The 27190-nt window shown below is 35.6% G+C and overlaps 1 protein-coding gene and 1 long non-coding RNA gene across 3 annotated transcripts; one reads left to right on the plus strand and one right to left on the minus strand.

Moving 5' to 3' along the window:
* LOC103882205 lies at positions 1–24784 on the minus strand. Of its 2 annotated transcripts, XM_021934678.2 has the most exons (8): positions 24353–24532; positions 17085–17229; positions 14410–14503; positions 7900–8018; positions 5548–5690; positions 3263–3460; positions 1332–1393; positions 108–192 (listed from the first exon to the last, which is right to left on the minus strand). In XM_021934678.2, exons 1-7 carry the CDS (start codon positions 24361–24363, stop codon positions 1348–1350), a joined length of 756 nt encoding a protein of 251 aa, XP_021790370.2. In that variant the 5' UTR covers positions 24364–24532; the 3' UTR covers positions 108–192; positions 1332–1347. The 2 variants fall into 2 exon arrangements, with proteins under 2 accessions (XP_017811220.2, XP_021790370.2); XM_017955731.2 differs by lacking the exon at positions 1332–1393 and having other exon boundaries at positions 1–192; positions 24353–24784.
* LOC116273805 lies at positions 24632–24916 on the plus strand. The gene is made up of 2 exons (XR_004182221.1): positions 24632–24721; positions 24837–24916. It is a non-coding gene; the product is annotated as an uncharacterized LOC116273805 (long non-coding RNA).
* The last annotated feature ends 2274 nt before the right edge of the window (positions 24917–27190 follow it).

Here is a 27190-nt window from a genome sequence, read left to right on the forward strand (position 1 = left end):
TGCAATATTTAATCATGCATTTCCTGTGTTTATTAGCTATTAGCAACAATGATGATTGCTTTCTTTCTATACAGACTCCATTAGGATACAAGATATATTTTTGAAAAAATATTGGTTTCTGGTGATGAGCAATCTTCTGGTAGCTTCAAGATTCCATCCAGCATTTTTAAGTTTGGCAAACAGGAGAATACTCTAAAGCAAAAGTTAAAAAAAGGAAACACTATATTGAACAAAAGCATTTTATTTCACTTATTCTCTTTATAAGTGAATGGACTTTGCTATTGTTATAAGGAAGATGAATGGCTATCACTTCATTCTGTGTTCTTTATCTTTGCAGTGGAGCTAAAATAAAATATTACTCATTTTAGTTGACCTGATGATATTGCCATAGCTTGCCCTTTCAGGGATCTAATAGATCTTTCAGCAGGTGGTAAATATTGATCAGAGAAGTGGGACTGTCTACAATCTGTTTTTATAAGAGAATTTCATTCCAGTTTTTACAGTCTTATAAGGGAAAAAAAATCAATGAGTGGATTTAGCCAACTAACCATGAGAGACAGAATGAGATCATGATATATGTGCTCATTATAAAGTTAAAAGTTTAGAAAGAGAGAGAAAGTAAAGTAAGCCCACGATATTCAGTGATAGTTAAAGAAGAATTCTGGCTGATAAATATAGAAGAGGGAGTGGGAAATAATATTGTGCTGTTATTTTTTTCCTGAAAGAGAGCACTTCTAAAGCTTGTATTTCAAATTCAGGGAGTCACTTCTATGTTCAGAAACAGATCCTTCAGTTCAATCCAGTTAACAGTGATCATATACTAGCGGCATTAAAAAGCAGCATTTTCTTTAGAATGACAGCTTTTCTAGATCTGGGAATTCTGAGGGCTCAGGCTGGGGGGAATCTATGGCATTTGAATTTGCCTGCATGAAAGATATGGAAACTTCTTAGCAGATATGCCAAGTCAACTAATGATGGTGCTGACCTCCTTGAAAGCCCCCATTGGCTACATGATTTTCTTAACATTAATTGCTTCCTGTGCATCTCTTTTAATCCTCACAACAACTCTGTCAGATTGGTTTTTATCCTTCATTTAAAGTAACTTATCCAAATCATAAGGCCTGTAGGTGACGAAGCAAATATTAAAATCTATGTCTTCTGGCTTCAAAATTAATACTTAGCTGGCAAGAATTTCTAGCCACTGATTTTTTTTTTTTTTTTAAGTCAAGCAATAATGAACTAATATAATGTTTGACTCCGGGAGAATGAGACAGAAGTTTGCCTGTAGGTGTCCCGGAAATGGGGCCACCTTCTAACCTACTGGGACTTACACTATTAGTTCTATCATTAAGTCCTTTCTCTTTTGAATTGTGCTGTCTTCTTATTGGAGGATCTGAAACAAAGGAGGAAGGGAAAGCAGTCACAATTCTAGGTGATAATGGTCAAGAAAAGCTTGTAATTTAAATAATTCTGAGCATGGTGTGTAAAAAGAGTCAACTGAAGCTCTGGCCCAAATCCTCAACACAGATACCCAGTGACAAAATTAAAGCTATTATAATCTTCAAGGTGCAGATTTTTGGCTGGGTGACTGAACCCATATTTGAGTGAACTTCTGACTCCAGCTTAGTTCCTTAGCATGAGTGGATGCTTAAACCTTTTCCTTGTACTTTAAAATGACTCCATCATTCTGTTCAACACAACCCTGCACTACCTAAGTTAATATAACCTGGCTTTTTCTAACTTGAAAGTCAGCATATATATACCTTGGACTCAATCCAATAGAGTTAATACTGGAAAACCAGAAGAACCACATTATATCCCTCATTCCTACATAACTCTATACCACATCATGAATTTTGTAGACAGAATTATAGTAAGACCTCAGGGCATATCCGATTTCAGACAATTCATCTTAATACTATTATTGTAAGGCATTCTTTGAAGAGAGGTAAGAGGCTGAGTTGGGACCAAAATGCTTTATAAAACCCCACATATGAATTAACAAAACTGAAATACAATACTATTAAATTAACCTTATGACTAGGAATGTGCTTTCTTATGAATGATGTTGAAATGTCCAGCTAAACCTCCTCTGATTATAGGAAATATAATTTTAAACCTCCAAATATTATTATGGTTAAATATTAGCTCAATATTATAGCAACTGTGCTGCTAGTTTTCACTGTTACGTGAAAGCAATTTAAGAATCTATTATCACAGACATGAAATTTTGCTTCCAGACTACAGTCATAGGGGAGACAACTGCAGTAATGAGATTTATGTAACAACAGAGATTAGAATTTCTGTTTTGACAAATTTTCATTGTACACGAGGCATTGAAGAATCTAACCTCATATAGGCTTCTAGGATACAGTTGCTGTTCATGGGAAAAGAGCAGTGTGAGGAAGGAAGATGGTGAAAACTATGTCTTTTACTGAAATGAAAGTAAGCAAAAGATTGTAATCGTAGAATAGAAATAGACCCTGGAGATGATCTAACTCTTTGTTTGACAGATTTGCCTGGGAGGGGAGATGACCTCAGTCATGGATGCAAATACAGGCTGTAGAATTCATTTGCTTGTTTTTATCCTTTTAATTCCCGTAAGCACAATAATTAGTGGTACTGGGAATTAGCTGGAGACAAATAGATGGGCATATTACTGGGTGCACACTTCAATGTTTACATTCCATTACTATCATTGGGAATGTTCTCAGTTGTGACAAAGTAATAAAAATGGTTTCTTCTTGGCAGGTTTTTGAGCTCTTTCGACCACTGGAGTAAACTGAATTCTTTGTATTCACTTAGTGTTGGCCCTGGGGCCCAAAGAGTGAAAGTAATACCAGAGAATAAACCATTTATAAAGTTGTCACATGCAACTTAATAAAATATATATATGTATAATTTTTTGAAAGACATCATATCTATTAAGCATGTGGGAGAAAATGTGTGGAATTTGAAAGTCTAAAATTAAACATCTTTGTATAGGTAAAGTCATTACAGAAGGAGCCTAAAAATCTGTATAGCAACTATAAATTAACCAAGAGAAAAGAGTGTATTAAGATAAATTTTTAAAAAGATAAAGAAAGATCTGTTCAAAAGTCTTTAGAACGAGATCAGAAGCATGAAGTGTTCAACATAGTACAGATTCTATAACTATTTGCTGGGTAAATTTGAGCAAGAGAGGAACAATATTTTAAAATATAGTTAAAAGTGTAATATTCAATGAAGTGCAAAAGGTGACTTAGGGTGTCTGGGGCCTTACCGCTTCCTGTAATTTTGGTGGAACTCACAAGGGTTCCTCTTAAGAATAAGGGATTCCAGTGGAGTGCAACGTAAACTGGAGAGTCCAATAAGAGTCTCAATGTGGTTTTCGGCCAAGGATAAATGCTGTATCTGAGGTATCTTTGGTAATTGTTTGAAAGACATGAGATGGTTTTTGCTCATATTTAAAATTCTGCAGCTGGATACAAAAGAGAAACATCTTGTTACTTGTCTCCTAAAGAGAATGGTTAACTACCAAATCTAACATAGGACTAGCATGCCTTATGTAGGCAATAACCCCTCAATAGAGTAACAGTGATGTTACTGTCATGATGGTCACACACAAACTATGTGACAAATATAGTTTCCTAAGAAAATTAGAAATATTTATATTAGAATATTAAGAGAAAATAAGCAAGATACATGAGGCCATCAGTTTGTGGAGCACAGGAATCTGTTTTCTTTTCCAATGAATGTGCTTGGTACCTGACTTGGCCCATGGTGGATTCTTGATATGTCTTAAATAAAAGGATGAATAGCTGCATATCATCTCAGCAATATAAAAGTGGACACACACAAAAATAACAACTTGTGAAAAATACTGTTTCTAAGTAGTGAGATTAGAGTTATTTTTCTTACTACCTTTCTGTAATTTAAAAACCTCTATATTGAGAAAATAGCATTTTAAATCAGAAAGGAGGCATTTTTAATATAAAAGAACACTAAAGTATCCTTAGAAACAGTAAAATGTATTAGGCATTTAAATTTATACATTTTCCTGATAGATAATGCTTCTCAATGTGTTTGCCTTAAAACTATAACTGTACAAGACTGGGTGAATAGAGAAAATAATTCAAAATCTGTCACTGACATCTTGCCTTAAGGAAAACTTCCTTTATGTATAAGTTAGGATTTAATATTATGAGGTAAATACAGGGTATATATTTATGGGCCTTGGGCCCCACAGAGACACTTGGTAAATGGTCATTGCTAACGGGAAAGAGGGTACTGTAAAGAGAGAACTGCAACACAGAAACATTAGGGGAAAAAAATCCCTTTGAACCACCTAGATTTCATTGTAATTTTTTTGAATCTATTATTTTTATTTTTGTTCTTTCCTTTCAGTCCCTCTCCATATGTATATTTTATATAGAGCTCATCTTATCTTTGATAACTTTTGGCTTCTGCTTATTTCCAGAATTCATACAGACTTCAGGAGCACTTCAGTACTATGACAATTTCTCATTGAAAAACCAGCCCAAGAAGTTCCTACCCCCGTGCCTCTCTCCCCATTCTCCTCTGAAGTCTGTTATTTTCTTGTTTACCAGTCATGCTCTCACTTTTTCATAGGGATCCTTTTATCCTTTCAGTATCTCAGATTCACCACACCACAGATTGCCCCAGTCGATAGGAAATGTTAGGGGAGAGAAGGGGGGCAAAGCAGGTGGGTGGTGACACAACTTTCTCTGTCTTGGCACTTCCTGTCTGCCAGACTGTTTCCCTCTTGTGTACAGCTATCATGACCTCTTTCTGTGACCTTCTCTCAGCCAATGCTCAGAATTGTATCTTAACCTGCTCTAGAAATTACCCTTCCTTTTTGTGGATGCTCAATTTCCTTCATCTAATTCACTCCTGAGGAGCTCTGTTGGCCCCTCTCATTGCCACCAAAGCTCACTCCACCTACCCATTCTGCCTGCTGAAGCAAATAGCAGCTCCCTGTAAAAAGGGTTCTCTAGCAATCCCTGAGTAGAAAGAGATTATTTTTAACAATATGACTTTGGAATCCTTGAGAAACCAAAGAGTCTATATATATTTTTTATTTTTAGTTTATTTCTGTCCTTAATCTGATAACCAGCCTCCGCTCCAATAACAGAATGTTACCCTACAGGCTACTATTGTCAACTACCTTGTAAAGTCTTTCCCCATAGGTGTTCAATAAATATGACTAACTAAAAATTAATGTCTTAAACCATAATGTATATGTCATGTAATTGCATTTTCTAGTTTACATCACAATGAAAATGGCAAATTTTTCTACTCATACAAATAACTTTCCTAAAAATTGGTAATAAAATATTAATTTGAAAAAAACAGATGTTTCCCTCTAAAGTATGACATTTTGATATATAAATTTCTCTTTTGGCCTTGCTGTATGTGCCACTTCAGTACAAAGTGTCACCTTTAAGACCTGACCACATGGGGCCAGGTGCAGCCAATGATCACACATATCCAAATAGAGAAGACTTAACTTTAACCTGTTAACTAGACATGCTACAGAGCAGATACCTTGGCAATCTTATGGCACTTAAGTCCACCAGTGAATTATCCACTAACCAGAGGGTTTCAACTCGAATTAGTCTTCTAAGAATTCTGTTAAAATTTTCAACTTGGTAAGGATCCCCCAAATCCTGAAATGAAATGTTCAAATTCTGAGGAAAAACAAATAAAAAGAAAAAAGTAAGGCTTTTGTCAGCTTTAGTTATTCATTTAAAATGTATTGTGTATATTAATTATACCAGTAGTTTTTAACCTTTTTTTTTTTTGTCTTCCAGAGTACTCATACATCCAAACACAATTATGTTGTAGCAATTTTCAAGTTAGGGAGGGTGAAGATCTTGATCAGAATTACTGAGCAGTATACAGGGTTTGGGAGGGTTCCACGGGTGTATGGAGGAAGAAGGACAGGATTCTTAAGCAGATTCTGAGATTTTCTAGGGGTGTAGAATAGAAGGGATAAACTTCTGACTGCTTTACATGATCAGTAATCATTAGCTTCACTTGGAAATTCTCAGAAATCACATTTATAAAATTTTTAGAGTAAGATAACATAATTTGGAAGACGAAAACTATGATTTTGTTTAAAGTAACTAGAGATACATATCTAAAAATGACTTGGTGTGCTTCAAAGATAGTGAATATTTTATTTTCACTTTAAACAGCAGTCAACTTTGGTGTAAAATACATTGCTACCACTCTCAGTGGTTGCATTGCTCTTCTAAACTGCATTCCTAAAAGTCAACTTAATTTTTTTATTTCCATATGTTGCCATCAATTTCTGTCAATCAAAATATTGAATAGAATGACAATCCCTTTTTTAAAAATTCGAGGCCAAATAATTTGCTGTTTTTAAGGAAATTCAGACATTATATTTAGGAAGATTAGTAACATCTTGATATTTTTAGATATTATACTTTATAAAATGTGATACATGAAAATTTATTTTCCAAAAGCATACAAAGTCTTTATTTTAAAATAAAACTTGAGAAATGATAAAAGTTTATGTGTATCGCCTATACACTAACATCATCTCCTCAGAAAAGTTTTTTAAAAAATTTAACACTATTTCCCAACTAAGTTTTCTATGATAGTTTAGAGTTTATTTAGCCATTCTCTTACAGTATAGTTATTGAAAGGATAATTAATTCTTCCATGATAGTTTATTAGAAAGGCTCCATTGACTTTAAAGTATACCCAAGGTTAAAATTGCAAGTATAAAGAAGGAATGAATATAAACACCAAAATGACTACTCCTAAAGAGAGACTGGGAATGGATGTCAAAGCCTTAGGTGTATTGTTTAAATTTTTTAAATAAATAAGGGGGTGTGTTGTTTACATTTGTACTAGATTGTAACCATTCATTATATATTAATAACTTTAATTTGAAAAGAAAGAACCATACTGGGACATGGTATTCTATTTTCTTATCGTTCCCTGAAAAATTGCATAACTTTGAGCAAGTCAGTTCTCTTCCTGGACTTCCTTTTCCTTTCTGAAAATAAGAAATTTAAACCAGATCCTCTGTGAAGCTCCTTCTCATTCCCTAATTTCTTAATTCTATGGTATATAAGTCTGTGAAGCAAAGGAGGCGTCAGGAGTCCTCAACAAGGAGTTTTAGGCTCTGTTTCATTTCTGGAAGTCTTCTTAAACTTTTCAAGCATAATTTTATCCCTTTAATATACAAAAATATTAGCCTCTCACTCTGTTGTGAGGAAGTTGACTTTTTTTTTATTGCCAGAAGCACATGTCCCAGTTAAATCTTCAGTCCTCTGCCTAAGCATGACTTGATCCAACTGGAGTTAGAAGCTTGAGTCGCAACCCCACAGATTTGTAGTGGTCAGGTTGACTAACTGCAGGGGAAGTTTCAATGCTAGTGGTTTAGTCAGCAGGGTGATTTTCAGCAACTAGAAATGAAAATCCAGTTCCCTCACTGGGGAAAAATTTGATTTATTCCAGCATAGCTTTGTTTGAGCTGGCTGCTCAAAAGTTTCATCCTGATGCATTGTTCAAAGGATTCCAGATTGCATCATAAACTCATTGATATGGATTATTGTCCAACATTTGACTTTTTTTTATTATTAACAATTTTGTTCTTCTCAAATATTTTAAACTTCTTCTCAGAGTTCAGCAATATCAGGTTAAAATGAAGGTTAGAAAATATGTAACATATTATGATGAAAAGAAGGGGAAAGAGAAACAGAGAAGCCCAAACACCGGGAGTTTTACAGAAAGCTGTGAAGACATGCTAAAAGTTGTGTTATTTATGCCCAAAAAAAAAAAAAAAAAAAAAAAAAAAAAAGATGTCACAATTTAATCAATGGATAAATAGGCTTTAAAAAAAATAAAAATAAAAACTCCTACCCTGCAGTCTTCCCAGTTTTCTTGTAGCCATGTTTCCCATTTGATTTTTTCAAGAACTCTTTTCCTTGGGGGCAAGGTACACTCTACCTGTCTGAAAAGTTGCTCTTCTTCAGAGGGTCCTAGATAAGAACCACAAGGTAAGATTTTGGAAGTATGTTTAGGGGGCAGGACTGGCACCTTCACTTGCTATTTGGCCAGTTGTTTGAAACTCCCACTGGATATCACAACTGGGGAAAGTATGATTTGACCCACACAGTGTGAGCAGTAGTAAAATGATTTAACCCACTTCTGTCTCCCTAACCTGGTTGGGGGAAAGATTGGAGACAGGGAAAGATCCAGGACTTCACCAAATTTTTCATTTTCTAATAGTTGAAAATCATTTTTTTAAATTTTGCCAACTAACTTTCCTCTCATATCTTCTAAGGAAAATTGAGCTATACCTCTTATTTGACAAAACTAAATCAGATTCACAGTTATGACAATAATAAATTAATCAAAATATGGCTATTAAATATCTAAACCACTCAGTTTTCTCATTATTCTTCTGCTATAGGAGCCTGTGGATGTGTGTGAAGGGCTTACTACTGAGCCCTCTCAAAACAAGATGAGTGATACAAAAAAGGGGAAATTTGAAACAAATCAGCAACTTTATTTCTTTTTCATCTTCTTTGCTTAAAAAGCAGAAGAAAGTTTTTTAAAAACTATATTAAGGCTATAATACAGGTTATAAGGTTATTAGGTTATAGATTATTTAAATTGTTCTTTTTTTGATGGAGTCTCGCTCTGTCGCCCAGCCTGGAGTGCAGTGGCGGGATCTCAATTCACTGCAAGCTCTGCCTCCCGAGTTTACGCCATTCTCCTGCCTCAGCCTCCCGAGTAGCTGGGACTACAGGCGCCCGCCACCATGCCCGGCTAGTGTTTTTTTTGTTTGTTTTTTTTTGTTTGTTTTTGTGTTTTTTGTATTTTTTTAGTAGAGACGGGGTTTCACTGTGTTAGCCAGGATGGTCTCGATCTCCTGACAGGGTTTCACCATGTTGGTCAGGCTGGTCTCGAATTCCTGACCTCGTGATCCGCCCACCTCAGCCTCCCAAAGTGCTGGAATTACAGACTTGAGCCACCGCTACTGGCCTACAATTAACTTTTAACCATACGTAAATATTTCTAGCCCAGTCAAGTGAGAACAATCTCTAGTATAGTGATTTAATCTTCTTATAATTTTCTCTTTGGGAATTGTGAAGTCATTCCTGATTTTCTTTCTCTTGTGTCTCAATTCAGTTAGTCACCTTATCCTAGCAGTTTTCCCTTTGAGAATCTGTCCCTTCCTTTTCAATGTCCAGGTTCTCACGTCTTCCTACTTAAACTGTAATTACTTTCTCTTGAATCTTCTCGCTTGTGATGTTCTCTCCTCCAATATAAATGACACACATTACCATACAACCTTCCTGAAACACAGCTTTTACCCCAGGACTCACTACTCAAAACATTTCGGAAATTTATTCTTGCCTACAAATCCTAGCTTGTCAGATAAGGTTTTCCATAGTCTTATCTCAACTTCCATTTCCGAACTCATTTCTCACTATTTTCCAACATTATCATCCTCCAAATAAGGTTTGCACAAAACTTTGAGGGTTAGGGAAAGAATGTCCTGTTTCCAGTCTGGAGTTGGCTGGTAGATAAATGTGGCACTCCAGATGACTAATTTTAATATCCTGATCTTCAGTTTTTCATGTCTGCAAAGAATAGGGGGAAGGCCTAAATCAAGTGCTGACCATAAACTGAATTTGGTGAGAAAACATGTTGGTTTGGCATGCATGGTGCTTTATAAAAATACTGATTTCTAGTACTTTAAGGATAATATAGGTTTTTTTATTGCCATAGGCCCCTACACTCTCTATTGTGTGTCCCCAGGCAAACTTCACTCTGATATGATGTCAACCAGGCCCCTGAAAGCAACCCTACACTAAATTACTTCGATTTCCTACCAGCTCTATCATGGTGTATTTCTATGAGTCACACCTGGTACCATTTGCACGCACTTTTCCCACTCTGTTTTTCTGGAATGGGTGACTCCCCTCATTTCAAAGGTAAAATAATACAGAAAAAGGACACTGAGGACATCAAAAACAAACTTTGCTTTTGTGGCCTGTGTGATTTTGTGGACTATGATAAAAAGTATTAAGTTCATTTGTGAAGAGTTTATGGAAGGCAATATGAGAGTCCAATATTTTATTATTTCGACACAAACATCAGTTCTTACACCAGGGGCAGGTGGAGGCCAGGGTGTAGCCTCCCCTTTCAGTCATTTCTCTCATAATGAACTCTGCTGTTACCACCCAGGAAATCCTTTGACCCAGAATGAGGCAGTATTTCAACCGACTTACAAATAAAATATCCTTATGTTAGGAAATGTTCTTCTTCATTGATGAGGGTGGTTGGATTTAAAAATCGTGGAGGTGGAAAACTGGAGCAATCACCTAATTGAGCAGGGAGACCCTCAGGCTGTATTGTCTTTCACCCACCCCCACTTCAAATTTGGCAGCTTTCTCTGTGTACCAGATAACCCAGAGTTATTAGACTCTTCCCTGTATTGTTTGTTTGAGGGCTATTGATCTTCTGCTCTTTTAATTATTTCTTTTTAAAGTAGCTTTCAAAGCTTTCTTTGAAGTTGGAGGCCAAAGTTCACTTCCACTGTGAGGAGTTGAATTAAATTGGATTTTTCTTTTTTTTTTTTTCTCAGACTTGGTTGGTAATTGAAGATATATCTTAGCAGCTGAACTACAGTCTGGAATATCTGACAGTTCAGGGATGTTGACTTTCACTTGCTCCCTCTCAGCCTGTCCTTTGTCCCCTCACTGGATTTGTAACACATAATAGCAGTCACTGAATTAACTTCCTGAGATATTTTTGAATGGAAAGAATTTATTCGTTAAAAGAATTTCTGCCAGCAGTTTACTCTTTTGCTTTATTTAATTGTGAAAATTTAAGTCAGTCTTGATCTGGAAATCGAAGCCTTAGGCAATTGCTGCTTATCACACACCAGATAACCTTTCCTGTCTTATGAGCTCTTCCTGAATGTACAATTGAGGCAATTGAGATAAACCGAAGTAGCTTTGATGGGTGTTTCCAGATCTAATCTGGAAGGAGGGTAATTCTTCTCCAAGTGCTTTTGTAAAGCATTTGTTCTCCATGTCACAAAACACACTTAAACAAAATTAAGAGCAATGAAGGAGGGACATCTATTTCTCCCTGGTTTGAGGTGAGGGGATTTTTTCGTATGTTTTCCATCCCCTAGATCATGCTCTGGTCCTTTCATGACTAGTCACTTACAAGAGATTGGGTGTTGTTAATGATCTATAGAAGGAAAATGTGCTTTTATCTCTGCAGAGCAATGATGTCCTCTGCATGAATGGCCACCATGGTCAGTCATTACGTTGGGTTGGTTTTGCTGAGTGACGGCCTCAGCACATAACCTGGCCATTTCAGTCAGGGAGAGAAGGAGACCTTTGGACATTCTCTGCACAAGCTCCTTTTCCGTTTACCCTCACATTTTGTTTTCTTGTCATCTCCAATTTCTGGAGTTCTCTCTAAACCCCGATCCAGCACTTGTGCTCAGAATACGATTTCTTTTTGCCTCGTTATGGCTGCCACAATTATCAACCACCTGCCCCTGCACTCACACACTCATGTCAGCATTTTTACTTATCAATCTATTCACTTTCTATTCAAATTTCTTTCTTCTCTCCCTTTCCTCATGCCTCTTAAACCAGTGTTTCTCATAATATAGCCTTTAAATCATCTACAACAGAATTCCCTGTGATAATATTTTACAAATCTGGATTCTGGGCCCCATCCCTTACAACAGATTCTGTGGGAGTAGGACCCAGGAATCTGACTTTTCATGCACCTCAAGATGATTTGTTCACACACTAAAGCTTAAGGACTAAATTAAATCCTTCCCGCTTTAGCTGGTGACGTAGCTCTCTCTTCCTTTTGCTGGAGGACTCCTGATACATGTGACACACTCAGCCACCACTTTTCTTGGGGTCCTTCCTTCCTAATTCTTCACAATTTCTCACTCTTGGGGAAAAAAAAATCTTCCCAAGGTCCTTAAAGGACAACTCTAATTTATCCCTAGTAGTACTATCTACTCACATTTTAAAAATAGGAGTCAGTGCTTGGCTGCAAATATAGCTGACAGAGTTAAAGCATAAGAACATATTTTACTCAAAGTATAAGAAAATTACGCTATTTTAGTTCCCCTTCCTTTGCCAACTGAGTTTGAGTGAAAGAAGATAAGTATCATGTGGGGGTCCACAGAGAGGGAAAATGAGCAGATGAATAGACCTAAAGCCACTTTTCCTAAATCAACAGTAAAATTGTGCAATATACAATATTACTGCAAGTCTGCTAACATAGATGGAAGATAGCCAAGATCTGATGTTTCTTAGAGACTAAACATTCACTGAAGCAGGAATCATGTCTAATATTATTTCATTGGCTTTTGTGGATGCAGAAAAATACATGAGAAATGCATGGCCTCTGTTCTTACAGAATTTATAATCTATTGAAAGCTGCTTATTGAAATCAAACATTATGTATATCAAGGACTGCAGATGGCGGTTATTCAGATTGCTATACTATTACCCTTGTAAAACCTGATAGAATAAAATAGTAATAGCAAAACATAGTTATTCCACCAAATTTAAAGTGCTGTGTGAAAATGTAAAATGAGACTACCTGGTTTATTCAGTGTGATGGTTAATTTTAGATATCACCTTGACTGAATTAAGGGATATCCAGATAACAGGTGAAACATTACTCCTGGGTATGTCTGTATATTAGTCAGGGTTCTCCTGAGAAACAGAATCAATATGAGACAGATAGATAGATAGATAGATAGAGAGATAGATAGATAGATAGATAGATAGATAGATAGATAGATAGATGAAAGGGGGGTCATTATGGGAATTGGCTAACATAATGATGGAGGCTGAGATGTCCCACCGTATGCTGTCTGCAGGCTGGAGAATCCATGAAGCCAGTGGTATAACTCAGTCTGAGTCTGAAGGTCTAAGAACCCGGAGAGCTGATGGTGTCACTCAGTCTGAGGATGAAGACCCGAGAATGCCTGAGAATCTGGCAGCCTGCTGATACAAGTCCTAGAGTCCAAAAGCCAGAGACCTTCGAGTTCTTATGTCCAAGGCCAGGAGAAGATCAGTGTCCCAACTCCAAAAGAGGAAGTAAATTCATTGTTTCTCTGCATTTTTGCTCTCCCTAGGTCCTCAAACACTTAGATAGTGCCCACCCACACTGGGTGAGGGCAGATCTTTCTTACTCAATCCACTGATTCAAATGCTAATCTCTTCCAGAAATGCCCTTACAGACATCCCCAGAAATAATGCTTTACCAGTTTATCTAGTTATCCTTTAATGCAATCAATTTAACATTGCATTAAATTAAAATTATCCATCACAGCCGGAGAGGACATTTCTGGAAGAGATGAGCATTTGAATCAGCAGGCTGAGCAATGATTTGCCCTCACCAATGTGGGCAGGCATCATGTAACCCATTGAGGCCCCTGATAGACCCTGATGGAGTGACACTATCATCTCTCCCAATTTGCAGATCTTCAGATACAGACCAAATTATTCCACTGGCCTCCCTGTTTCTCCAGCTTACAGATGGCATATTGTAGGAATTCTCAGTCTCTATAATCATGTGATTCCTATAATAAGTCTTATCTATCTATCTATCTATCTATCTATCTATCTATCTACCTACCTACCTATATATCTCTTTATATATATATATCTTGATATATAGATGTATATATAGAGAGAGATGTAAATATCGAGAGACGGAGAGAGGTGTATTTTATTGGTTCCATTTCTCTGGAGAACCCTGACTAACACATTTAGATTCTATTTTGATGCTGTTGGAAAAAAATATATAGAATTAAGTCAACTTAAAGTCATCAATTGAAATGACAGTATTATTCATTATCATAAAAAGTAGTAAATAAACTAAATTTCCAACAAAGATTATTGGTTAAATACATTTAATGATATGATGGAAAGTTATGCAAGCTTTAAAAAGTATGTTTTGGGTAATGTTTAAAGGCATGGAAGAAATGCTGACAACATCATTCTGTTAAGTGAGAAAAACAAGAAGAAATAAAAAAATACATATATGTATGTATGTATATATTTTACAATAAAAGAGTAAATGGAAATAAAAGTCACAGTGGTTATTCTGGATAGTCAGTGACAGGTTCTTCTTTATCTTTCAATCTTTTTCCAATATTAATACTGAATGTTAGTTATTTATATAATCAGTTATAAGAATATGCTTTCAAAGGTGGCTTCACATATCAACAATTCTATGGTCTTGAAAAAGGAAAATTTTACCTCCAAATGATGTCCTTTTTTTTTCTTCAAGTAATGTCTTTTAATCCACAAAAAATTCTACTCAGAGGATGTACACGAAAAAGGTACACATTTATTCTTTTACCTTCTCTTACTCTTGGGCAATGCAGTTGACTTCCTTGAATGTCATGTTGTTCTACCTTGTTCCAAGTGAGGTACTTACAAGAATCTGATGGAAGCTTTAAAACAAGAGAAAAGAGAAATACTATATCATCTGGCAATATGTAGTTCATTTACTTCCGTGTGTAAAAGTAGTGTAAATCCATGCCAAACACTTAGCCAAATTGAACTCCAAATATCTAATGGTGTGCTCATGGAAATCATCTTATGGAATCTAAATTATGTGTTCTTATTCAACTTTGCATCCTCAACACCTGCAACTGATTTACATTTGATGGTAAATGACAGCGTGAATAAATATATGTACCCAGTTCATGATCCCCTTTAGCCCAATTTATATAAATCATTCTTGAATATTTTTGAATATCTCATGAGCAGTCTCATTCCATTTATAACAGTTCTAATTGTTAAGATGTCTTCATTACATGGACTCTGTTTATTATATAATCCGTCTAACTTGCTCCAATTGTACGAGTTATGTCTTTTTAAGGCTACACAGAGAATCCCTCCACATATGATTACTGTTTTAAATGTTTAATAATAGTTGTCATTCTCTTCCTAAGTCATTCAATTATTACTGATAGATAATTGTCTATAAATTAGTAAATGTTTTGGTGGTTATTCTTGGAAAGAGTTTCAACTTATTGACATTGCTCTCAAAATGTGTAGTTCAAACTGAATGAAAGATTTCAGGTATAGCCATCTTGTTCTGGACAGTATGTTACTGACTAGAACATGTACCAAGATCATATTTGGGGCAATTTTAATTGTTTACTAACATTGAGGTTGTAATCAATCAAAATTCCAGTGTTTTATATAACTTGTGATTATTTCAAGGTTAACACAAACAAAAGGCATATTACTTGAAAAGAATATTATGTTAAATATTTACACCATAGATTCATTCTTCTGTTAGCCAAAGTTAAACACGTGTACAAACAAACTCGGAATATTTAGTTTAAAAAATGTTAAGTATTTGGAACAAATACTCTGTTCTTTAGAACAGAATTTGGCAAGTGCTGCCCCAAAATAAGTTGAGAAGAGCTGGCTTTTTAAGAATAATTTAACTTTAATGTTTTAGCTGCATTACTTACTTACTGAAAGACCTTGGCCTTGCTCCAACAAGTATCCCAATATCTTCATTTTAAAAATAGAACTAGTAACAAAAGCTGTCTACCTTCTTATCAGTAACACTAAAAAGTTAACTTATGCTTGAGCAATTCTTGGAGATATTCTGAGGATTTGCTAACGTGCTTTCAGGGAATGAACTCATCCTTTTGTACTATTCTTTTCGGAAAACAATAAACACAAAACATTTTAGATGATTAAGGAATATAGCCCAACTTATTTGGGGGCAGCACTTGCCAAATTCTGTTCTAAAGAACTATTTGTGCCAAATTCTGTTCTAAAAACAGAGTATTTGTTCCAAATACTTAACATTTTTTAAACTAAATATTCTGAGTTTGTTCGTACACGTGTTTAACTATTCTTTATCTTTTCTATTATCTTTTCTACTCTTAGCTGTTCGGCTTATATAGTTATGGAAGCCTCTTTCCCAACACCTTATGTGCATTTGGAATTTTTCTTTTCTTGCTTCTATTGTAGAATAAAAATTTCTTGGAAGTTAAGTTCCCTAGGACTGCCATACCCATTGACTCTGTTCTATTTTATGAGGCTTGTGCTGGGAAAAGAAAAATTGTTCTAAGCTAAAGTTGTATTTGAGAGGAAAGTTTTCATTTTTCACCAGGCATCTACTTTTGTACAAAAACCTGTTTATTTTTAAGGAGCTAAGTGGTTGACTTTGGAACTTCTGACATTGTAGGAAAATGAGCTGCTGCATGTTTTTATTTATTGCTATGTAAGGTTGTCAGAGTGGTGCAGCTGTGTGACAGTTGTTCCTTCCTAAAGGAAGAACGAATATTTGTGTCTTGCCCTGCAATTTTTCTTTTTTTAAATTCTGATGGGCCAATTGATTAATGTATTCTTCAATAAATATTTTTTGATGCTAGCATGCTTCATCACATTTTATTCAAAAATATATATTTTACCACATTATATGTCAGGCACTCCGTTAAACACTGGGGATACAAAATTGAATAAAACATGATAATTGTGCTTGAAAAACTAATTCTCTGTAATTTGGTAGGTAGACATTTGAATAACTCACCTTAAGCCAGTGGGATGCCTGGAATAATTATGTATGAAGGGAAGGGGGAAGAGGCATGTATGGTTCCAGTTAGATGGCTTAGAATGTCTTAGAAGTGGTGAGTTTGGGAGAAAAGAAAAATGTATCTTGCAGACAAAGGAACAAAGGAAATTCCAGAAAGAAAGGAAAGTAAATCTCAGACTAGAGACAGAATTTGCACTCAGCAGAAGAAAGGAAGGAGGGCCATTTTGGTTTTAATGGTCATTATCTTTTCTACTCATCTTCTCCTCCTTTTTGATCTTCCTTCCTCCAATCCAACTTCTTTCTTTTTAACTCTTTGAATTGGGACTGAGAGTGTCAACCTTTCATTTCTCCTCTCACAATTACAAGGGTAGGGGTAAACAGCTAATACACTTATTTTAAAATGTTGAATATCAAATAAAATATGTTCTATAAACTTATCATCAGGTAAAGAGTTAATTAAAAATACTTACCAAGGATGATATTCCAGAATCCAAACGTGGATGGAATGTTCTTTTCCTTGATGGAGCTGACCCAGTGTGGGTCTCACTTGGATCAGAGTAGTATGATGAATTAGATGGACAAATCTCTTGACTACTTGTGTTTTGACCTGAGGAGCTGAGTAAAATAAAAAGCTTAAAGTGTTCATATATATATATCTGTTTTATATATCTGTTTTATAGTTTTTTAATGTAAATATCCTTGTTTAAAATGACAACAGGCCAGGTGCAGTGGCTCACACCTGTAATCCCAGCACTTTAGGAGGCCAAGGCGGGGGGGGGGGGGGGGGAGATCACTGGAGGTAGGAAGTTTGACACTAGCCTGGCCAGCATGGTGAAACCCCGTCTCTACTAAAAACACAAAAATTTGCTGGGTGTGGTGGTGGGTGTGCCTGTAATCACAGCTACTTGGGAGGCTGAGGCAGGAGAATTGCTTGAACCTGAAAGGCAGAGGTTGCATTGAGCCGAGATAGTGCCACTGCACGCCAGCCTGGGCAACAGAGACTCCGTCTAAAAAACAAACAAAGAAACAGAAAACAAACAAACAAAAAAACACAACCAACAACAAACTATAAGCATAAAGTTTTCCCCTACAAGAAAGATAATACCGTAGATTTTAGAAGGATTTTTACCTCTTTTCATAGTTCTAAGCAAATTTTTATGGCTAATGGTCTCTTAAGACAAATTCCCCTCAAAGGTAAGGATGTCTACATAGACTGTGTGTCTTAGAAAAAGGCATCTAATAGTATACACGAAAACACACACACACACACACACACACACACACACACACACGCTTATAAGATACCAAGGAGTACAGCCCTCATGTTAATGTTGGAACATCATTCCTAGTAGAGCTACAGCTGCAGATCTGGCACCTATAGCCATTCTTAAAATCTCTGCATGACTCTGGAACTTAAATTTTCCCGAGATTTTCTCCAAGCCTATTATATTTCCTCAGATTAGTGGCAAATGACTGAAAAAGTCGGATTCTTTAATCAATTTTACTCACTTTGGAATGTCACTCAACCCTTTCACGTTACAACAGTCCAATTCTCCTTGTATTCCTATATTTATACCACTGAGATGTAAAATATATTTTATACTAATTCTCTGGTTTATTATTCATTGTTATTCTTACACTTTTCCCTTTCTCCTTAGAAAGAGTGATAAGTTTCTCTTTCTGTAATTGATGTTGTACATTATGTTAAGCCAATAATTTTAAAATATTTTAATCTAAATATTTTGTGTGTGTGAAGTAAAACTAGAAACCACCATCTTTCTATAGTTACGGCCTCTTTTTTTCTCTTAGTAGACTATTTTCAGTCTCCAAGAATCTTAAGAGAAAGTATTCTATATTTTTAGCACATTTATTATGACTCTAATAGCAATTTCGCTGATAGGAAACTACACACCTCTTGTTTATTAAGGTTGCCTTCATGAAGTACAATGTAGAAACATCTTTCATTTTTCACTTATTAACTGAGCTAGTATAGTAGAAGAGCACAGCGATTATGTTCTAAAATAGCATCATTCTTTAAAAAGCTTCATATTCTAAAAATATCATTACTGTGCCATTAAATTTTTTTTTTTTTTTTTTTTTTTTTTTTTTTAGTAGAGACGGAGTTTCACTGTTTTAGCCAGGATGATCTCGATCTCCTGACCTCGTGATCCACCTGTCTCGGCCTCCCAATTAAATTTTCTTAAGTGACATATGATCAAGAAGAAAATTGTTTCTGTATCTGCCACTAAATTCAAAAGTCAATAATTTGGTCTTAATTATGTAAAACAATCATAACATATATGCATCTCATTTCTTTCTCGCTTGAGCAATTATTTAACTGTTTGGATATTGCTTCTTGAAATTATCAAAAAGCATTGTGTTATAAAAACAAATTAACAAACATTAGAGAAACAAACTCAAAATTTCTGAATTTTATTATTCCTAAAGCAGATAAATTCTGCCATCTAAAACTGGAGTTTTAGCCAGTAATTATGAGAGAAAATTGAGGGGAAATAGAATAATATATCAGAGGATTAACAGGAGTGAAAGTTTAACTGACTTTTGGGTTCATTTGTCTTTACTGAAATATGCTAGCCATTTTCTGCCAAAATAAAATATGAAAAATAAGGACAATGAATGTGGGTAAATCTTTCTTCAGTGACTTTTGTCTTGTGATGACAAACTCCAATGATGGTTACACAATGAGGGATTGGGTTAATAGAATAACCTGGAAGTCTCCCTCTAAAGTATGAGACATGGTTTTATCTTGCTTATATAATCTCCTTAAAGTAGGACACAAGGAAAATAAAGTTCACATAATTACAAGATTTGATAAGAAAGATCCAGTTGATTGGGTTTTTATTGTACATTCTTGTGTAGTTTTGCAAGACTAAGCTTAACAACTTCAAGGTGAAATTAAGTTTAAAAGTATAAGTGAAAATTATCTCATTATCTTAGTTTACTTTCATCATCTTAGATTTCTTTCTGGTTTAAACTAAAACTCTTTATGGCATTATCCTGGTAATGACCAGGCATTTATTAATAATAGAAGGCAATTAAAACTTTAGTAATACAAATAAGTAGGCAGCTAACACCCTTACCATGTTTCTCTCTCTGTCTCTCCCTCTCCTTCCTTCCCTCTCTCCCTCTCTCTCTATCTTCTCTCTCTCTCAATGCATTTCATTTTTTTCAGAATGGACTGAAAAATGAATTGAAGAATGGTTGTGTTTCAGCTAAGAAAATTCCAATCAATAGACGACTAGTCTGACTGTCTTCGAGTGTGAAATCTGCTTGTAGGCCCCAAAGTCTGGATCCTTTCCTCACATTGTTATATTACTCCAGGCACCACACCAGGGTACAGTGATAAAGGGCAGTGTGCTGGGAGGAGTTTGTGTTAAAAACCTCTGGTACATTCTCAGAACCTTAGTTCTGTCACTTCTATTATAAATTCCGTATGGAATTTTTCTTCAGTCTGCTGCTTTGGAGAAATCTCAGCAAAACAAGATCATTTCTGATCATTTAGTTTTAAAAATAAAATAAAAAATAGGGTACCTTCCAGGTTATATAACTCAAACTTCTCCATCTACAACTGCCTTAATGTGCACATCACTGAAGTCAAAACTGCAAGACCAGCAAGTCCTAGGAATTTGAAAAACAGTGACTGCTATGACCCTGGTCAAGGCACTTAGCATAATCTCTGACCCTCAGTTCTGTATCTTTAATATTCAGAGATAATGTGGACTGTGTCTCAGGGATAGGGTGTTTTGTTTTGTAATATTACTGCTATAATGACAAGTGTTGCTATTACTAAAATTATACTTCTACAGTTTACATTTATTGACATTTGCTATGTGGTAGGCACTATACTAAGATATTTACATGACTTAACTCATTTAATCATTTCAATCACCTAGTGAAACATTATTTTACTTTAAAGATGAGGAAATTTAGGCACAGAGAGACGGGGTTACTTGCTCGAGTTACATTAGTAAATGACCAGAGATCTTAACCACTAGAATTCATACAAGATGCAGATAAAATCATTAATATTGATTTTTCTTATTTTAATTACTTCACTTAAACACATATAAATAATTGTACTAGTTAATAGAACATATAAATTCAAGCAGTTATTATTTACTGAAAACAAAAGTGAAGCCCTCAGTAGTAGAACTTATGAGAACGCCATTCCAGATAACATCAAACTGTTTTTTCAATGCTCCCACCTCCCCTCTCCAAAGGAAAATAAAACCAGACAAATGCAGTTTAGTTGGTATATTGGTTTACTCATTTTTAATCTTTCTGCCTGCAGTGAACAGTTATCATAAATTATAAATCTAAACCTTTATGAAAGAGGAATTAATTTTATTAATGTTCCAATATAAAGCTGCCATGGAGAAGGTGCCATGGCTGAAACTGTACAGCATTTGCCAGCCATGATTTATAGTGTCTTTAAAACAGCTGGCGTTATCTGAATTGGCCATCTAGTCTTGGTTGAAAAAAGATGTAGAATGGCTAACAAAAAGGATCAAGTGAGCTGAGACTGCTGGATGAACAACGATAATATAACTTATCAATTCATGAGCCCTTTCATCAGAAGATTGCAATGTTCTTTACAATCACAAATTTATAAGCCTCATAAATTGTCTGCAGCAACGGTTGCTATCTGTTTAATTAAAATGTCAGGTTGGTGATTATGTAACTTTGTAAGGCGAGTGAAGGAGGAAGTGACAGATGGCCCACTTTCTAAGGTGAAGTTGAGCTCTTAAGTTGCATAAAGATATGTTGAGCACACATCATACACAGGTCATGGGCTCCTTTAAGACATGTAGGGTTGTCGAAATAGTATAGCATATGACTCAGTTTCTAAATGTTCCATTTATATTCATTGCTTCAACATGAGGGCTTTGTATTTAGGAAGGAAGGAAGGAAAGCATGTTCAACTTTATTTTTCAATTAGCAAAGGACACACTTTCCAATCTCTCAGCCTCCTTCTCCCTCCAAAAAATATTGAGCTAGAGTCTCAAATTCAGTGGAATCACGCCAAAGCCAGGTACTTCTGAGGCATGGGCTAGAATAGAATTACTATGAACTCTATAGCATTAAATTTGGATGAAAGGAAATATGAATTCAGCCTCTCTGATTTCTTAGACCATTTTATCTTTCTATTTAAAACTCAGAATTTCTGTCCTCTCTATGCTTGTATTCTGTTTGTAAAATAGGTCATGATTGTACTCTTTACATGCCAGACATGGTAATGGGATAACTGAAAGTACTCTCAGAGCTATCATAAAGTCAGGAAGAAATTTGATATTATAAGTTGTTAATTTCTAAACTGGCAAATTTGCTAGATTTTTTAATTTGAAGATTATTACTATATACTGATAGTTTTAAATTAAGTTTCTGGAAGTAAACATGTAAATTGAGTAAATAATTATTTATCTGTGAACTATTCTGTAAAGCTAGGTGTTTTAGAGATATTCCAAAAATATTTCACTTATCCCAAAGCCTAGGATTTCAACTGATGTGTCCTAAATGATTTAGATTGTTGATTCGAAAAGCATACAACAATAAATTTCAATTTTGAAAAATTCACAATTGCAATTGCTTTTTCTCTACCTCAGTCTGAATGAGTCAGATTTTATGTGACCCGATTTTTATTCTTATAAATTTTGCAGGTCCCTATTATTTTAGCCCCATAAACATTCTTTAAACATTTATAGGCCATCAAACTAAGGTACAACAAAAGTAAAAGAACAAAGACCTATAACACTTTTCTAGAGGTAAAACTTGTAAACTTCAATAGCTACTAGTGGGTACACTGACATTTATAGAAGCAAAAGATATATTCAAATAACAGAACCAATGAAGATAGACTGAACTATCTCTATGTTCCCTCTATGAAATTATATTTAGAAATTTTTAGAGCTTTATTGTAACAACATTTATAGCTGCAGCTTAGGTGGTGAAATTTTCAATATTTGAGGAATATCTACTACTTCCTATGTCGTTACAGCTTTGAAAATTTAATCCCATACAGCACTATGAGCTAGAAGAATATAGATACTAAAAGAAAATATGTGATTGAGGTAGATCTTGCTAGCAGAAATAAAACAATAAAATGCCAAATAAAATTGATAGTGTTTTAGGAAGGTGGGATGAATAAGATTCTTGTTTCATGATGTGCAGAAATGTGATTGAAGAAATACTGGCATCAAGGAAACTTTTCTCCTTCCCTCTCTCTTACTCTCTCCTTTCCTTTCTTCCTTCCCTCCTTCCTTCCTCCCTTCCTTCCTTCCTTCCTCCCTCCCTTCCTCCCTCCCTTTGCCTTTCACAATTTGAAGATTAAAGTTTATGTGGTATCCTGGGTGTAGGCTGGGTGTGGTGGCTCACCCTTGTAATCCCAGCACTTTGGGAGGCTGAGGTGGGTGGATTATGTGAACTCACAAGGTCGAGAACTGCCTGACAACATGGTGAAACCCGTCTCTACTAAAAATACAAAAATTATCCAGGTGCAGTGGCGTAGGCCTGCAGTCCCAGTTTCTCGGGAGGCTGAGGCACAAGAATTTCTTGAACCTGGGAGACAGAGGTTGCAGCGAGCCGAGATTGCACCACTGCACTCCAGCCTGGGTGATAGAGTGAAACTGTGTATCCAAAAATAAAAAATAAAATAAAATAAATAAATAAAAATAAGTCATATCCTGGATATAACTCTTTAGGCTGTCTCTAATATCATTTTATAAAGATTTACTAGTTGAAAAATAACAATGCTGATAGTAAAGATTATTTTATATGGAACAAATAAACCTTTTGTTATAGTGTACTAAAAGAGTTTTAGCAAGTAGAGAAAAAAATGAAGTTTACAATTTTGCACAGAACTGCTATCCATTTTAAACTATTGTTTTGTATGCTAATTTCTCCAAATTAATACACATTTAATTTTTAATATTAAAATCGAGGATCTTGAGACTGAGATATCCAGAGTTGGCTAAACAAATAGAACTTCTGTCACTACTTTGATATTCTAATCCCTTACCTAAACAAAATTCATTTCTTAATTATAGGTAGTAAATGGAAGCTATAATTAAGTTTTATACACTTTTATGAAACCATGATGTACTTAATCTTGAAAACTGAAGATGCAAATATCAGTTTTTAAAAAGTGAGAGCCAGGTTATATACTAATATAAAAAATATTCAAGAAACCTGCAAATCCCCAATTGTATATTATTTAATTATCAGCATGTTTGAGAAACACTTACAGACAGCTATAAAATTTAAGAGTGAGGAAACAAATATTGGGTTTTCGCCTCTATTTAATCTAATTTGTGGCTTTAATGAGCTGGTATAAGTCATATTTTTATGATAGTAATTTCATTTAAACTGAAACACTGATAGATACTTCCTTTCAGCTATCTTGCCTATTTTTCTCATGAAAATCACAAATGCTTTCTTGAAGAGTCCTATGTCTCTTAGATATACCATTACTAAAGGAGTAAGCCCACCTCTCTCCATCACAACAATGATCACAGAAACTGCATTGCATTTGTAACCAGGTATTAGGGGAGACAGTGGCAGTTGAGTTTGCTTCTCTCTCAAGGAACCATAATCAGTAATGCAGGCTGCATGACTTTATGTCTCTAAAGGAAATTTAATCTGGTAACACTATCTACATTTGTTTGGCTTTTTTCTCTCGCTCAACTCATGACGAAGGTCACTTTTAATTTAATTTTCCTACCTTTCAGACATGTCTTGCAGGTGCAAAAAGTCCTCTTGCCTTCATAAAGCTATTTTTCTGAAGACATTTTTCATCATGTTCCCTGGAGGGGATACGAGAGCTGTCCACCAAGAATCTGCAACCTCTTTTGGGGGTCTTCCATGGATTCACTGTGACCAAGGAAACAAGCTGTTACCTAGCAACATGGCCCTTCAGGAGGTATTGTTACCAGTCTCTCAGAGTTCATCAAAGGAATTCCTGTGCTCCTGGAGCAGCTTTAACAGCGATCATTGTTTCTAGGGAGTTGTCTAAACTGTGATATAACTGAACCTCAACTACAGAAACATAAATGTCAGCAGAGGGGATAAATGTCCATAGCATCCCTGGAAGGTTCGCTGTCTTCGGTTCCATTGTTTTTTGAATTGTTTGCACTGACTTGGGTTTCTTGAAGTTATACTTGTGCAGTATATCCCCCAGTATTTGATTTCCTGCTTCTCTTCTGTAGGAAAAGAAGCAAAATGGAAGATATCTAATTCTTGCTTGAAGTTTGCTCAAATAAAACTCCTGTGATTTGAAGACTGGGAATTCGGCCTTGTTCATAAAAAGAAATAAATAATAGTTATTTATTTCAAAGCAAATTTTTGACAACTTTTCAGGGAAAAAAAGGAGTATATGCATACTCGCTTATTGATCCAACTATCCTACTCTGAGTGTCTGCTATGTACATAGATAGCACTGTGAATTTTTAACTTCATGAGCTGATAAAATGAATGTTCTCTAAACTTGAAAGTTGTATGTCTCCTTTCCCAAAAATAGAAGAATGTAGCTGTGTTTCTGTGTACTAAGAAATTGTTGTCTGCCAAAATCATAGTAAACTCTCCCATAGTCTTTACTGCTTCAGAGAAAAAGATATTTAGGAAACCATTTTATTCAAAAAAAGATAATTTGCATATCTTGGAAAAAGCATTATGTTTCTTTAGTAGTATATTATTAGTAGTATAGTATATTATTTTTATAATATAATAGTAGTATAGTATATTATTTTTAGTCTATAGTAGTAATCCATCTATAGGCTAAAAATGTTTCAGTAACCTTATTAATGTGTTTCATATCCAAAACTGAAAATACGTTCTCCTCTACTTTGTTTCTGTCAGGAATTAAATTTTACACACAAAATGCTTCAGGCTAAAACTTAGCAGAAAAATCTTCTATGCCAAAAAATATAATGTAACATATTTGCTAAAGATTTATACATTGATTTGTACACATTAGTACAATTTTTTTTTTAATGGAGTTTCATTCGTGTTGCCCAGGCTGGAGTGCAATGGTGCAATCTCTGCTCACTGCAACCTCTGCCTCCCGGGTTCAAGCAATTTTCCTGCCTTAGCCTCATGAGTAGCTGGGATTACAAGTGCCCACCACCACAGCTGGCTAATTTTTTTGTATTTTTAGTAGAGACGGCTTTTTACCGTGTTGGCCAGGCTGGTCTCAAACTCCTGACCTCATGTAATCCACCTGCCTCAGCCTCCCAAAGTGCTGGGATTATAGGCGTGAGCCACCAGGCCTGGCGTAAGTTAGTATAATTTTTAAAAATTTTCAAATGCCTAAAATATTACATCTAAACTTTCTGGATACTTTTCCCATGATGGGGCAGAGATGACATTTTCCTTTCTTTTCCTCTCTCTCTCTTTGTGTGTGTGCACCTGTAAACCACAGAACCAATGTCAGACATTTTCTTTACTCTCATCTTTTTTAAGAATCCTGGGAACTTTCCCAAGTCCAAAAATTCTAGAGCAGGATTATCCAAAAATGAATAAAACACAACTAAACTTACCTTTTTAGCTTTATAGCCCACAACTATTGATCCACATTCCTAACTGCTATAGGCAAAAGCTATGTAATAGTCCAGCGACTCAACTCTGACTTTGCTTAGAATTATCTTGGGTGCTTTAAAAAAATTCAGTGTCCAGGCCCTTCCTCAACTAAACAAATAATATCTGAAGGTGGGTGGGACCCAGGCATTCATATTTTAAAGTGTTCCTATTATACATTCTCAACTCCTCACTTACCTGTACCTACTTTTGTGGAGCAAAATGTGGTTGAAGAAAAACACACCATTAGGCTGGGCGCGGTGACTCATACCTGCAATCCCAGCACTTTGGAAGGCCAAGGTGGGCAGATCTCTTGAGGTCAGGAGATCGAGACCATCCTGGCCAACATGGTGAAACCCCGTCCCTACTAAAAATACAAAAATTAGCCCAGCGTGGTGGCGGGCGCCTGTAGCCCCAGCTGCTCGGGAGGCTGAGGCAGGAGAATTGCCTGAACCAGGGAGTCAGTGATTGCAGTGAGCCGAGATGGTGCAACTGCATTCCAGCCTGGTGACAGAGCAAGACTCTGTTTTTTTTAAAAAAAAAAAAAAAAAAAGAAAAGAAAAAGAAAAATGCACCATGATGCTGACTGGCCTCACTCTAAAATGTATAACCACTCACCTCAAGGTGTTGTCTGGCAGTCACACTAAATTCCCACAACCATTCTCCAACTTGCCCTCGTCCCACCTAGTCTAGTAGATGATTTTCAGTTGCTCTTCCTTTTGTTCTAGTTTCCCTTATTTCTGCTTCCATCCTACTCTCACCTAAACAATCAGAAAAGGATTTCCACAGGGTACTATCATCATTCATGTATCCACCTACTCAATCTACCTGCCCACTTATTCTACTTTCCCCTCTAACAAGTAGGCCTTATCAGCACTTCCATCTTCATTTGTGGACTGGAGTCTGCCACTTCATCTCTACTCAAAGTCATTAAACCAGAAAGTGTCTTCCTTCTCCATCATTAGTATCTCTTCTTTACCGCATCATT

This window comes from Papio anubis, chromosome 2 (genome assembly GCF_008728515.1).
Source record: "Papio anubis isolate 15944 chromosome 2, Panubis1.0, whole genome shotgun sequence".
Taxonomy (NCBI): domain Eukaryota; kingdom Metazoa; phylum Chordata; class Mammalia; order Primates; family Cercopithecidae; genus Papio; species Papio anubis.